The sequence below is a fragment of the Hyperolius riggenbachi genome, chromosome 2 (assembly GCF_040937935.1).
Source record: "Hyperolius riggenbachi isolate aHypRig1 chromosome 2, aHypRig1.pri, whole genome shotgun sequence".
In the NCBI taxonomy this organism is placed as follows: Eukaryota; Metazoa; Chordata; class Amphibia; order Anura; family Hyperoliidae; genus Hyperolius; species Hyperolius riggenbachi.
The window spans coordinates 559,323,037-559,338,126 of NC_090647.1; the positions used below are offsets into that span (position 1 = coordinate 559,323,037).

At 50.0% G+C, this 15,090-nt stretch overlaps 1 protein-coding gene across 4 annotated transcripts in view; it reads left to right on the forward strand.

Moving 5' to 3' along the window:
* LOC137545143 (cystatin-A1-like) overlaps positions 1 to 14,585 on the forward strand; it is a 123,840-nt gene extending 109,255 nt beyond the window's left edge. For all 4 annotated transcript variants that reach the window (XR_011026002.1, XM_068266254.1, XM_068266255.1 and 1 more), the window contains one exon: positions 12,775 to 14,585. Coding sequence is in view for 3 of the 4 variants with exons in the window: in XM_068266254.1 (XP_068122355.1) it covers positions 12,775 to 12,903 (129 nt within the window). In the remaining variant the exon portion in view is untranslated. The remainder of the gene's footprint in view (positions 1 to 12,774) is intronic.
* The last annotated feature ends 505 nt before the right edge of the window (positions 14,586 to 15,090 follow it).

Here is a 15,090-nt window from a genome sequence, read left to right on the forward strand (position 1 = left end):
GCACATAATGAAAAACAGCCAGTGTTCCCAGTATATGTAGCCAGGGATATATGTGCCCAGTATATGTAGGCAGGGGTATATATGTCCCAGTATATGTAGCCAGGGGGTATATGTGCCCAGATTAGGTAGCCAGGGGGTATATGTGCCCAGAATAGGTAGCCAGGGGGTATATGTGCCCAGAATAGGTAGCCAGGAGCTATATGTGCCCAGAATAGGTAGCAAGGGGCTATATGTGCCCAGAATAGGTAGCCAGGGGCTATATGTGCCCAGAATAGGTAGCCAGGGGCTATATGTGCACAGAATAGGTAGCCAGGGGGTATATGTGCCCAGAATAGGTAGCCAGGAGCTATATGTGCCCAGAATAGGTAGCAAGGGGCTATATGTGCCCAGAATAGGTAGCCAGGGGCTATATGTGCCCGGAATAGGTAGCCAGGGGCTATATGTGCCCGGAATAGGTAGCCAGGGGCTATATGTGCCCGGAATAGGTAGCCAGGGGGTATATGTGCCCAGAATAGGTAGCCAGGGGCTATATGTGCCCAGAATAGGTAGCCAGGGGGTATATGTGCCCGGAATAGGTAGCCAGGGGCTATATGTGCCCAGAATAGGTTAGGTAGCCAGGTGCCCCCCCCCCCCCCCGCGCAGGAGGAGAACAGTGCAGCAGAGAGAGAGCTGGGAGCAGCGGTGGAGAAGGGGGGCAATCTCCCCCCCCTTCCCACACCTTAGGGTGCTCTCTCTCCCCCGCTGTCTCCTCCAATATGATGTGCAGGCTGGCGGGTGGCTGCGGGCGGAACTTACCTCTGTGTCGCAAGCGCCGGAAGTTCGGGTCCCGCAGCCGCTGAGATTCGACTCAAAAAAGATCCGGATCAAAGATTCGAATCATTCATGAGCCGGACAACACTATTCAGACTGATTAGTGTTGTCCGGCTCATGAATGATTCGGATCTTTGATCCGGATCTTTTTTGAGTCGAATCTCAGCGGCTGCGGGACCCGAACTTCCGGCGCTGAAGCGACACAGAGGTAAGTTCCGCCTGCAGCCACTCGCCAGCCTGCACATCATCCTGGAGGAGACAGCGGGGGAGAGAGAGCACCCTAAGGTGAGGGAAGGGGGGGGAGATTGCCCCCCTTCTCCACCGCTGCTCCCAGCTCTCTCTCTCTGCTGCGCTGTTCTCCTCCTGCGCTGCGGGGCGGGCTCTAAACCGGACAACTTAATTGTCCGGTTTAGCATGCCTTTTTGCACCGGACACAGCGCACAAAAACCGGACTGTCCGGTGTAAAACCAGACACCTGGCAACCCTAGGCAGAGAGAGGAATCTCGGCCCCTGGCAGTAATCGTCTGCTAGGGCAGGCGTCTCGGAGAGGCAAGCCTCAGAGATAGCCCACCAGTGGGAGACGTTCCACTGGAGGGAGAAAGGTCAGACAAGTAGAGGTTCGGCAACAGAGAGACGGCAACAGTACTGAAACGGAGGGCTGATTCAGAGTCGGTAAACAGGCAGGGTCGGCAACTTTGAATCAGATAGGCAGAGGTACAAGATCGGCAAGAGAAGAGAGTAGTCAGGGATAGCCAGAGTCAAAACACAGATAAATATACAATATAATCCTAACTGAGGTGTGACGTCCTTGGTATCAACACCTAGGGACTGAGCTAAGGTCTGAGCGTTTACACCTAAGTATTCACGACAGCAGACAACTTGCTACTGACCAGCAAGTCCTATATGTAGCAAGAGAGCTACTCAGCGCCGCCCCAGAGCGCCAGCCAATCCAGACTACTGCTGGAGTCAGCTGACCGGCCTGGTCAGCTGACTCCTCTTCTGGAGTAATAAAGTTCCTGTCTCCTCACGCGCGTAATACGGAGACTCTGAGCCGGTGAGAGAGCGGGCGACCCCCCCCCCCCCCCCCCCCCCCAGGCAGCAACTGTGCGGCGGAGTCCGCCGAGCTCACGGACTCCGCCGTCTGCCCTACTCCACCCGCCGGCAGGAGTGCGGAGGCCCCTGTCTGAGATGCGGAGTCCGCCGCCATGTGCGTTCTGGCGGCGGCTCCGCTATCTCTCACACTACCATATTATTATTAATATTATTATGCATTTATATAGCACTGACATCTCCTGCAGCACATTAGAGTACATAGTCATGTCACTGACTGTCCTCAGAGTCGCTCACAATCTAATCCTACCATAGTCCTAGTCTAATGTCCTCCCATATTATTATTATGTATTTATATAGCACTGACATCTTCTGCAGCACATTACAGAGTACATAGTCATGTCACTGACTGACCTCAGAGGAGCTCATAGTCTAATTGGCTAATTTCATTGGCTAATGTCTTACCAAAGTATTATTTATATAGCACTAACATCTTCTGCAGCACATTACAGAGTACATAGTCATGTCACTGACTGTCCTCAGAGGAGCTCACAGTCTAATCCTACCATAGTCATAGTCTAATGTCCTACCATCAGGGCCGGGCCGATGTATAGGCTGGAGAGGCTCCAGGCTCAGGGCGCAGTGTAGGAGGGGGCGCAGAATTCATTCAGCTGTCATTCCTAATTGTGTATGAAGCAGAAAGAAATAAGAAAAGGGGATACATAGCAGTGACCGCAAGCCAGATAACTAGATATTAAGGTGTTGGGGAGGTTGTGGGCCCTGTGGCCCTCTTAGTCTAATAGCAATCAGTGTGTGACAGCTGGGGTGGGAGGGATGGAGGGGCACACTTTGGTGTCTCAGCCTTGGGTGCTGGAGGACCTTGTCCCTGCTCTGCCTACCATATTATTATTATTATGTATATAGCACTGACATCTCCTGCAGCACATTACAGAGTACATAGTCATGTCACTGACTGTCCTCAGAGGAGCTCACAATCTAATCCTACCATAGTCATAGTCTAATGTCCTACCATATTATTATTATCATGTATTTACATAGCACTGACATCTTCTGCAGCACTTTACAGAGTACATAGTCATGTCACTGACTGACCTCAGAGGAGCTCATAGTCTAATTGGCTAATGTTATTGGCTAATGTCTTACCAAATTATTATTTATATAGCACTAACATCTCCTGCAGCACATTACAGAGTACATAGTTATGTCACTGGCTGTCCTCAGAAGAGCTCACAATCTAATCCTACCATAGTCATAGTGTAATGTCCTACCATATTATCATTATGTATTTATATAGCACTGACCTCTTCTGCAGCACATTACAGAGTACATAGTCATGTCACTGACTCTCCTCAGAGGAGCTCACACTCTAATCCTGCCATAGTTATAGTCTAATGTCCTACCATATTATCATTATGTATTTATATAGCACTGACCTCTTCTGCAGCACTTTACAGAGTACATAGTCATGTCACTGACTCTCCTCAGAGGAGCTCACACTCTAATCCTGCCATAGTTATAGTCTAATGTCCTACCGTATTAATATTATGTATTTATATAGCACTGATATCTTGTGCAGCACATTACAGAGTACATAGTCATATCATTGATTTTCTACAGAGGAGTTCACAATCTAATTTGTACCATAGTCATAGTAGTGGTGCTCAGCAGAGCTCGAATATTCGAGTAGCTCGAATATTCGAGCTCTTTTTCAGCTATCCGAGCTCGGTATTCGAGCTCCGAATAGCTGTAGCTATTCGAATGGGCTATCCGAGTACACTCGAATAGCCCATTCACTATTCGAGCTATTCGAGCAAACGGCGCTATTCGAGCTCGGTACCGAGCTCGAATAGCGTCATAGCCCAGATTGATGTCCTTAGAGCCAATCAGAGGGCTCCCAGGCCCTCTGACGGCAGCCAATCACAGAGGGGGACCCTGGCCAGCCCCTACCCTATAAATAGCGGCCGCCATGTTCCGTTTCTCCATGCTTGCCTGAGACTTGTACAGAGAGAGAGTTGCTCCTTTGTGCTTTGGCTTAGCAAGTGCTCTATTGTGATCATTTACCTAGCGTTTTTGCTCACCTACACCTGCCATATACACCTATATTGTTGTTAGTTAGATAGACATTGTATTTTAGTTAGTAGCTTGTGTGTTACATTAGAGACAGGCAGCTGCTGCAAGCTTACAGGTTTAGGCCTCAGGGGGGCCTTGCCTCTGTGGGCAGCTGTCCTCTGTTTATTTCTCTCATCTATACCAGTATTTCTGCTGTCCTTTACTAATAGTATTGTAGTTATACTGTACTAGGAGTAGGACACTCACTGACTGTCACTGTTTATAGGCTACTAGCTAGCTCCTGCGTGTGTGCACTCACTCACTGTCTGTGTGTACACACACTCTATTTCCTTCTGATTACTGATAGATTATTGTTAGTTAGTTGTACTTACTGTTACTACTTACTCTTACTGTACTAGGAGTCTAGGACACTCAGTCAGACAGTCACTGTGTTCATAGGCTACTAGCTCCTGCGTGCGGTCACTCACTGTCTGAGTGTACACACACCACCCACACTCCATTTCCTTCTGATCGCTGATTGATTATTGTAATTAGTTAGTTCTACTTACTGTTACTACTTACTCTTACTGTACTAGGAGTCTAGGACACTCAGTCACTGTGTGTTCATAGGCTACTAGCTCCTGCGTGCGGTCACTCACTGTCTGAGTGTACACACACCACCCACACTCCATTTCCTTCTGATCGCTGATTGATTATTGTAATTAGTTAGTTCTACTTACTGTTACTACTTACTCTTACTGTACTAGGAGTCTAGGACACTCAGTCACTGTGTTCATAGGCTACTAGCTCCTGCGTGCGGTCACTCACTGTCTGAGTGTACACACACCACCCACACTCCATTTCCTTCTGATCGCTGATTGATTATTGTAATTAGTTAGTTCTACTTACTGTTACTACTTACTCTTACTGTACTAGGAGTCTAGGACACTCAGTCACTGTGTTCATAGGCTACTAGCTCCTGCGTGCGGGCACTCACTGTCTGAGTGTACACACACCACCCACACTCCATTTCCTTCTGATCGCTGATTGATTATTGTAATTAGTTAGTTCTACTTACTGTTACTACTTACTCTTACTGTACTAGGAGTCTAGGACACTCAGTCACTGTGTGTTCATAGGCTACTAGCTCCTGCGTGCGGTCACTCACTGTCTGAGTGTACACACACCACCCACACTCCATTTCCTTCTGATCGCTGATTGATTATTGTAATTAGTTAGTTCTACTTACTGTTACTACTTACTCTTACTGTACTAGGAGTCTAGGACACTCAGTCACTGTGTGTTCATAGGCTACTAGCTCCTGCGTGCGGTCACTCACTGTCTGAGTGTACACACACCACCCACACTCCATTTCCTTCTGATCGCTGATTGATTATTGTAATTAGTTAGTTCTACTTACTGTTACTACTTACTCTTACTGTACTAGGAGTCTAGGACACTCAGTCACTGTGTGTTCATAGGCTACTAGCTCCTGCGTGCGGTCACTCACTGTCTGAGTGTACACACACCACCCACACTCCATTTCCTTCTGATCGCTGATTGATTATTGTAATTAGTTAGTTCTACTTACTGTTACTACTTACTCTTACTGTACTAGGAGTCTAGGACACTCAGTCACTGTGTTCATAGGCTACTAGCTCCTGCGTGCGGGCACTCACTGTCTGAGTGTACACACACCACCCACACTCCATTTCCTTCTGATCGCTGATTGATTATTGTAATTAGTTAGTTCTACTTACTGTTACTACTTACTCTTACTGTACTAGGAGTCTAGGACACTCAGTCACTGTGTGTTCATAGGCTACTAGCTCCTGCGTGCGGTCACTCACTGTCTGAGTGTACACACACCACCCACACTCCATTTCCTTCTGATCGCTGATTGATTATTGTAATTAGTTAGTTCTACTTACTGTTACTACTTACTCTTACTGTACTAGGAGTCTAGGACACTCAGTCACTGTGTGTTCATAGGCTACTAGCTCCTGCGTGCGGTCACTCACTGTCTGAGTGTACACACACCACCCACACTCCATTTCCTTCTGATCGCTGATTGATTATTGTAATTAGTTAGTTCTACTTACTGTTACTACTTACTCTTACTGTACTAGGAGTCTAGGACACTCAGTCACTGTGTTCATAGGCTACTAGCTCCTGCGTGCGGGCACTCACTGTCTGAGTGTACACACACCACCCACACTCCATTTCCTTCTGATCGCTGATTGATTATTGTAATTAGTTAGTTCTACTTACTGTTACTACTTACTCTTACTGTACTAGGAGTCTAGGACACTCAGTCACTGTGTTCATAGGCTACTAGCTCCTGCGTGCGGGCACTCACTGTCTGAGTGTACACACACTAAATTTACTTGTGATTACTACTGATTATTGTAACTGCTAGTTGTACTTCCTGACTGTTACTACTTACTTACTGTACTAGGGGACACTCACTCAGTCACCTCACCAACCAACCCACTCCATTAAAGTACCCCACTTTTCACCCGCCCTTTTAAAAAACTTTTGTCTATACGCCCAAAACATTGAAGATGTCTGGAAGTGGCAGCCAGCGCGGTTTGGGCAAGGGGAAGGGCAGCAAGGGAATCAGGAGGAGAGGGAGCAGCATTGTGGCAAGCCGCGGCCGCGGGCGCGCCACCATGCACAGTTCCGCAGCAGCAGCAGCAGCGTCAGTGGCTAACATTCCTCCCATAGCCACTGGCCGTGGACGCCTTGGGCGCCGCCCAGCAGGAGCATCTGCAACTCACGCTGCAGAGACACAGCAGCAGCAGCGTGTAGCACCTGCTCCCATTTTCCTCCAGCCGGGTCGGAAACGTCCCATTGAGGAAAAGGATGCAGACACTGTGGTGCAACTCATGACGGAGGATGAGCAGCCCGCCATCAGCTCTGCATCCGAGGCCTCCACCCTCACCACCACCACCACCCCTGTTCGCAGCAGCCGCCCAGCAGGGTCTGGGGAGGAGGCCAGTTCACCGTCACTCGCCGACCTGTCATTCAGCAGTCTTTTGACCCCAGGCATCATGAGTAAATTGTCTGCTGTTGTTGGCGATCTTGAGGAGGAGATGCTGATGGGCACTTTGGGGGATGAGGGATTGGACAGCAAGACTGTGGCGACAGTCAAGCAGCCCATCCATGCATCAGGAGAGGAGTTTGGGGGGTCCTCATCCCAGCAGGACATGTTTCAGGAGGGGGAGGATGATGATGACCCGGTGACAGACAGAGACTGGGTGCCACCACCTCCAGGGGATGTCGTCCTCAGCAGCTCTGAGGAGGAGGAGGAGGATGCGCTTGTGGGCCTTGCAAGGAGGCGCATCATTGCAAGCATTGGCAGCGTCCCACACCCTGCTGGTGTCTCAGGCTCAGCAGCAGCAGCATCAGCCAGTACCACCACCAGCCGCACCCAAGCCCCCCCCCCAACCACCACAGGGAGACAGGCAGCAGCGCTTCCATGCCGTAGGGGGATGTTTAAGTCACCAATCTGGCGATATTTCACCATGCCCACTGTGTACAGCAAGTACGCCACTTGCAACCACTGTCAGCGGAAGTTGAGCAGAGGTGCAGACCCCTTAAAGTTCTGCACCAGCTCGCTCATCAACCACCTTGCGGCTAAACATTTCCACCAGCATGAGGAGTTCCAGAGGCTGAAGGCATCTGGTGCTGGCAGTGGCACCACACCCATCACTGCACAGCCTTCAGCAGCAGCAACAGCAGCCACCCGCCCTCCTGCTCCTCCAGCAGCACCAGCAGGAGTGCGGAAACGCACTGCTCCTCCCCCCTCTGCAACTCCTGCCGCCGACACTGAGGCCTGTTCTGGCAGCCAGTCCTCAGTGGCCTCCTCTGCTGTGTCTGCTGATTCCCGTGTCAGCAAAAGGCCACGCCAGAGCCTTTTGAGCGAGTCCTTCCAGGGGGTGGTTAGGGCTCTGCCTCCCAGCAGCCGTCGCGTGCGGCAGCTGAACGGCTTGCTGGCACGGGCCATGTGCTCCCAACTCCTGCCGTACACGCTCGTGCAGGAGGGGAGCGACATTCGTGCGCTGCTTGCTTGCGCAGCCCCAGACTGGCAGCTCCCCAGCAGACACTTTTTCTCCCGCAAGGCCATTCCTGCACTGCACCGCTTTGTGATGGCCAATGTGGAGCGAGGGCTGGAGCACGCGGTTGGTGAAAGGGTCCACGTCACCATGGACTCCTGGAGCAGCCGCTTCGGGACAGGCCGCTACCTGTCCTTCACTGTCCACTGGGTCAGCTTGGTGGAAGGGGGTGAGGATGGGAGAGCAGCAGCGGGCACAGCAGCAGCAGCAACACAGTGGGTGGTGCCACCCCGCAGGCTCAGGGGAACTGCAGCAGGTTCCTCCGATCCTCTGCCATCCTCCGGCACACCTGGCCAAACCCCCCGCCTCAGCAGCAGCGTGAAGGCCCGCCACTGCCAAGCGCTGCTGCACTTGGTCAGCCTTGGGAAGACCAAGCTGACGGCAACCCATGTGTTGGCCAAACTCCAGGAGCAGGAGAGGATTTGGCTGACCCCCAGAGGCCTCAGAGTCGGAGAGGTGGTGGCCGACAATGGGGCCAATCTGGTTGCCGCAATACACAGGGGAAACCTGACCCACATCCCCTGTCTTGCCCACGTGCTGTACCTGGTGGTGCAGAAGTTCCTGCGCACCTACCAGGGGATGGGCGAACTGCTGGAAACGGCAAGGAATGTTGTGCGTCACTTCCGGCGCTTGGCTGCAGCCTGTGCGAGCCTGGAAGACGTGCAAAAGGAGCTGGATCTGCCACGCCATCGGCTGATCCTTGACGTTCCGACTCGCTGGAACTCCACCCTGGCGATGTTGGAGCGTCTGGTTGAACAGAGGCACGCTGTCAAACAGTACCTTGCCCTGGCCACTGTTTCCGCAGCTCTGAGAAGGGACAAGACCAGCAACTTTCCGTCCATCGTCCCCGATGATGACTGGAGGCACATGCAGCAGGTGTGCTTAGTGCTGGCTCCCTTCCTGCAGGCCACAAACATGGTGAGCAGGGACCATGCTATGGTCTGCGAGTGGGTGCCCCTGGTTTCTCTGCTGAACAGGGCCCTCGATGCTTTGCTGGAACAGGGAGCGGCAGCCTTGGACCAGCAGGAGCGGCAACCAGCTGCGCAGTCCACCTCTGAGGGGGAGGAGGAGGAGGACTTGGTGGAGGTCCCTGACCTGGCTGCTGATGAGGGGGATCAGCACAGCGCAGCTGAGTTGGTGCGGGGGTGGAGAGAGGATGAGGCAGCAGAGGAGGAGGATGAGGACAGCACTGACGTCGATGTGCCAGCAGACGTGGCCCGCCTCTTCCCAATGGCAGCGCACATGCTGACGTGCCTGCGCAGGGACCCCAGGGTGATCCAGATGAAGCAGAGGGAGGACATCTGGATCAGCATGATGTTGGACCCACGCCTCAAGGGGAAGTTGAGCCAGTTCCTGCCGCCTGCAGGAGGAGACCCAGCGCAACAAATAAGGAGCTTGCAGCAGGCCCTTGTTGAGCGCTTGGAGGAAGCCTTCCCCCAGCCTTCCACCCCCACTGTCCAGCAGCCAGCACAGAGGCAGCAGCAGGTGCCTGCATCCAGCAGCAGCAAGCGCCCCACAGACCTGCTGTCTCTCAGCCACGAGCTCTACAGGACTGTAGAGGCTCCGGCAGCAGTGACTAGAGAGGAGATGCATGCAGCAGCATCCTCCTCCGGTCACAGCCAGCGCCTGACCCGCATGGTGGCTGACTACATGGGGTCGTACAGCGGGCTTGACAGCGATGCCCCTGTTGATCCCATGGAGTATTGGGTCAAGCGCATGGAGATCTGGAGCGAGCTGGCGCAGTACGCCCTGGAAGTGCTGTCCTGCCCCCCTTCCAGCGTGCTGTCCGAGCGCTGCTTCAGTGCAGCTGGTGGCGTGGTCACCGAGAAACGCTCACGTCTGTCTCACAAGTCTGTGGACAGACTGACGTTTCTCAAGATGAACCAGGCGTGGGTGGAAGGCGAGTTCCTGGCCCCTGTTGTCGGCGAGAGGGGGACATGAACTGGCTGCCGGAACCATCGTTAATGTGCCTTACCACCCTTTACCACCTCCTGGCTCCTGCTCACTAAGCCAGCCTGGTTCACTTTGACTATTACGTCGCCTGCAGCCACACATTTTACACCTACAGTGGGCTGCTGTGTACTGCCCTTCTGCTGTCTGTCTGTGTTTCCCACTGCCAGGGTACACAGATGATTTACCTTCTGCTGCCACTCTGCCACCAGCTATTACGTCAAACAATAGCTATATTGGTTGCAAAACCAAAAACCAAAAAACCATAAAAAAAAAAAAAAGGTTTAATTTTTCTGAGGTGCCCGGGTTGAAAACTGTGTTGTCCCAGTTGTGTATTGGACACAATGTGGGCTGCACGACCGCTGTCTGGGACCTCCTGTTGTGTTTATTTACAGCCCTGGTATCACCGCTAGGTACCAGGGCTATTATGTCACGCTGCCTACCTGCTGCCACACTCACACTGCTCCTCCATACCTCCTCCTGCTGCTGCTGCTGCTGCTGTCTGTCTGTGTTTCCCACTGCCAGGGTACACAGATGATTTACCTTCTGCTGCCACTCTGCCACCAGCTATTACGTCAAACAATAGCTGCTCGCCTACTCCTCCATTCCTCCTCCTGCTGCTGCTGTCTGTCTGTCTGTGTTTCCCACTGCCAGGGTACACAGATGATTTACCTTCTGCTGCCACTCTGCCACCAGCTATTACGTCAAACAATAGCTATATTGGTTGCAAAACCAAAAACCAAAAAACCATAAAAAAAAAAAAAAGGTTTAATTTTTCTGAGGTGCCCGGGTTGAAAACTGTGTTGTCCCAGTTGTGTATTGGACACAATGTGGGCTGCACGACCGCTGTCTGGGACCTCCTGTTGTGTTTATTTACAGCCCTGGTATCACCGCTAGGTACCAGGGCTATTATGTCACGCTGCCTACCTGCTGCCACACTCACACTGCTCCTCCATACCTCCTCCTGCTGCTGCTGTCTGTCTGTGTTTCCCACTGCCAGGGTACACAGATGATTTACCTTCTGCTGCCACTCTGCCACCAGCTATTACGTCAAACAATAGCTGCTCGCCTACTCCTCCATTCCTCCTCCTGCTGCTGCTGTCTGTCTGTGTTTCCCACTGCCAGGGTACACAGATGATTTACCTTCTGCTGCCACTCTGCCACCAGCTATTACGTCAAACAATAGCTATATTGGTTGCAAAACCAAAAACCAAAAAACCATAAAAAAAAAAAAAGGTTTAATTTTTCTGAGGTGCCCGGGTTGAAAACTGTGTTGTCCCAGTTGTGTATTGGACACAATGTGGGCTGCACGACCGCTGTCTGGGACCTCCTGTTGTGTTTATTTACAGCCCTGGTATCACCGCTAGGTACCAGGGCTATTATGTCACGCTGCCTACCTGCTGCCACACTCACACTGCTCCTCCATACCTCCTCCTGCTTCTGCTGCTGCTGTCTGTCTGTGTTTCCCACTGCCAGGGTACACAGATGATTTACCTTCTGCTGCCACTCTGCCACCAGCTATTACGTCAAACAATAGCTGCTCGCCTACTCCTCCATTCCTCCTCCTGCTGCTGCTGTCTGTCTGTGTTTCCCACTGCCAGGGTACACAGATGATTTACCTTCTGCTGCCACTCTGCCACCAGCTATTACGTCAAACAATAGCTATATTGGTTGCAAAACCAAAAACCAAAAAACCATAAAAAAAAAAAAAAGGTTTAATTTTTCTGAGGTGCCCGGGTTGAAAACTGTGTTGTCCCAGTTGTGTATTGGACACAATGTGGGCTGCACGACCGCTGTCTGGGACCTCCTGTTGTGTTTATTTACAGCCCTGGTATCACCGCTAGGTACCAGGGCTATTATGTCACGGCGAGCTGCCTTCCTCATTGACTGCCTGCTGCCACACACTCATCCTCCTCCTCCTGCTGCTGAATTTACCTCCTGCTGTCTTTGTGTTTCCACTGCCAGGGAGCACATACAATGGCGCTTCCAACATGCGTGCGCCCACCAGCTATTTGTTACGCTCAAAAATAGATGCATTTCTTTAAAAAAAAATTGAAAAGAGAAATACGTGAAGAAGAATAAGACTATATTGAAAAGGAAGGAGAAGAAGAAGAAGAAGAAGAAGAAGAAGAAGAAGAAGAAGAAGAAGAAGAAGAAGAAGAAGAAGAAGAAGAAGAAGAAGAAGAAGAAGAAGAAGAAGAAGAAGAAGAAAGATAAAGAAGAAGAAGAACAAGTATATACAGTAACACTACTGAACAAAATTAAGGACACAACTTCTCTTTCCACATTTTTTTTTAAAGGAACATCCCCACATAATCACTTGCTGTTGTTACTTGGAAAAAAAGAGGTTTCTTGCATCATTCACCCTCAAAACAAGTGTTGGAAGCTATTTAAGGCCAATTCGAATAGTCAGCTCGAATAGTTAGCTCGAATACCGACTCGAATAGTGAGCTCGAAGTCCGAGGTCGAATCGAATAGTAAAAATTATTCGACTCGAATATTCGAATGACCTCGAATAATTTACTATTCGAATTTGACCAAACTCGAATTTTAAAAAGGGGTATTTGAGCACCACTGAGTCATAGTGTAATGCCTCTACCATATTATTATGTATTTATATAGTATTGACAACTTGTGCAGCACTGTACAGTCTGTGGATTGGAGCTCACAGTGTAATGATACTACGTGTTGGACAGCACTGCACATGTTATAGATTGATTTTATAAATTTATTGATTTATTAGGTAGGAATTTACTCTTGTCTTGTGTCTCTGCAGGTCCAGTGTGGTCCCCACTCATTCGCCCACCTGAAAGTGTATGCTCCGCTGCCGCACACCAAAAAGCCAGCAGAACTGGTATCCTTTCAATTGAATAAGAGTGAGAAAGACCAGCTGGGGTCCTTCTGAGTTCCGAGACCAACATTGGAGATACCTACAAAGACGATTCTTAGAAGACTCATCCTCCTCCATCCAACTTGTGTCCAATCGTTACATTTGATTCTTTGCTAAATCTTCTCATATTACTACTAAAATGTTTATCTTCTGAAAAATTGTTAAGTTCCACTAGTAATTGTACCACAAAATGCCATCTTTTTTGTTTTTTACTTCCAAATCCTGCTTCCTTTTATCTCGTGTGGCTTTTTTTCGAGAATAAGGATCATCAAACATTAGGGTGTAAGGATAAAATAAATATTGGGCTTCAGTTCTTAGGATGTAGAGCGTGGAGAACATAGATCAGTCATGGGCCACTCGTCGTTACATCTATCGGGTTTCCAGTGACATCACCAGAGGACCAACCATTACACTTCAAGCTCCTCAACTCTGGTCCTGACCTCGTAGTTCTGCTATAGCTAAGATCCAACTGCCCACAAGTACTTTTTAAGTTTTATACTAACTTTGGGCGCCCATACATACCTGCTTTTTACAGGAAAGTGGAATAGACTAGAGTTGCCCAAAGTGGCCATCTGTTTTAACTAGGAGATTCAGTCCTCATCTGGGTCAAGTCAAATTTAACTCTCCATGCTCTGAACAAAACAGGGAGTTTTACCAAAACATTTCTGTTTAACAAAAGGGATTCTTAAGCTGGCCATATATTGGTCAATGTGGGCAACAGATAGATCCCTCTCCCTCTCTGGTCTATCTGATCAAATCTCTCCACACGCTGTACACAGTCTCAATAGATTTCATCATGACATATATTGAGAATCTGGGCACACTGCCTGGCCGCCCATTTCTCCCTTTTACCCCCCGCCGCCCCTACCTCCGGGGTTTGCAGAGTGGCCTCTAGTGGCCGGAGTTGGCCTCTAGTGGTTTGCCTCTAGTGATTGTGACATGACACACAGCCCCCTGGGAATGATAAAACAGGAAGAAGCCCGAGTAGGGGAGAGAAGACACAGGACGAATCGCCTGCGGACAGGTGAAAGTTGCTCTGCTGCAGTGCCAGTCTGAAATCGAATGCTTCCAGCAGCCCGCTTCTGGAGCCTGTAAGATAAAGGAGGGCCCAGGGTCGGTTTAAGCCACGTGGGGGTCCTAGGGCAAAAGTAACTTGGGGCCCTGACTATGTAAGTCAGCTCCTGGGGGCCCCCACTCCACTCCAACCCTCCAGATGGCCTCTCCTGTCTGCTCCCCATGGCCCAGATTCAGTAGATCAGCTGCCTTGAAATCTCTCCTCTGTCCCGGCGGCTGCTCCATCCCGATCTCCATCTTCAGCCATGGTGCCTGCGTCTTCTCTATCCAGCACATGTTATGTGTAAATAACCTGCGCTGGCATAGAGAAGAGGCAGGCAGTGTGGCTGACGCTGGAGATCAGGGAGGACCAGCCGCTGAGACTGCTGAGACATTTAAAGGCAACTGAACTACAGAACAGGCGAGGCAATGGGGAGCAGTTGGGGGAGGTCCATTGGTGCGGTTGGGGCCCTAGGGAAATTGCCCCCTTTGCCTCTATGGCAGCGCCGGCCCTGGGCGAGCCACTGAGCTACACAGCCAAATAACGAGTCTTGTTCCATCACTGCCTTATCTCTGTATTCTGGTTCTATGGAAGATTTCTTTGTGTATTACTTTTTTATAACTGTACTTTGGTGTATATTTGATTAATCAATAAACAATTTTGAAGATTAATTGTAAGAGTTATTAGTATGTTGCAGCAAGATTGCCCTCCATATTACATCCTCCATAGTCGTGTTGGTGTTAGAATTCAGCATATCCGATCTGATCCGATACACCTTGTTTAATGCTGAACCTCTGGAGTATAGCAAGCCTATCTATATAACTAATGGGCAGCTAATGAGCATTATCTGCACAGAGTTTGTATGTACTCCCTGTGTCTTTGTGGGTTTCCTCCGGGCACTCTGGTTTCCTATCACATCCCAAAAACATACAGATAAGTTAATTGGCTTCCCCCGAAATTGTCCCTAGACTACAATACATACACTACACGATATACATACTTAGACAAGACATATGACTAGGGTAGGGATTAGACTGTGAGCCCCTCAGAGGGGCAGTTAAAGAGGAACTCCAGTGAAAATAATGTAATAAAAAAGTGCTTCATTTTTACAATAACTACGGTATGTATAAATGACTTAGTCAGTGTAA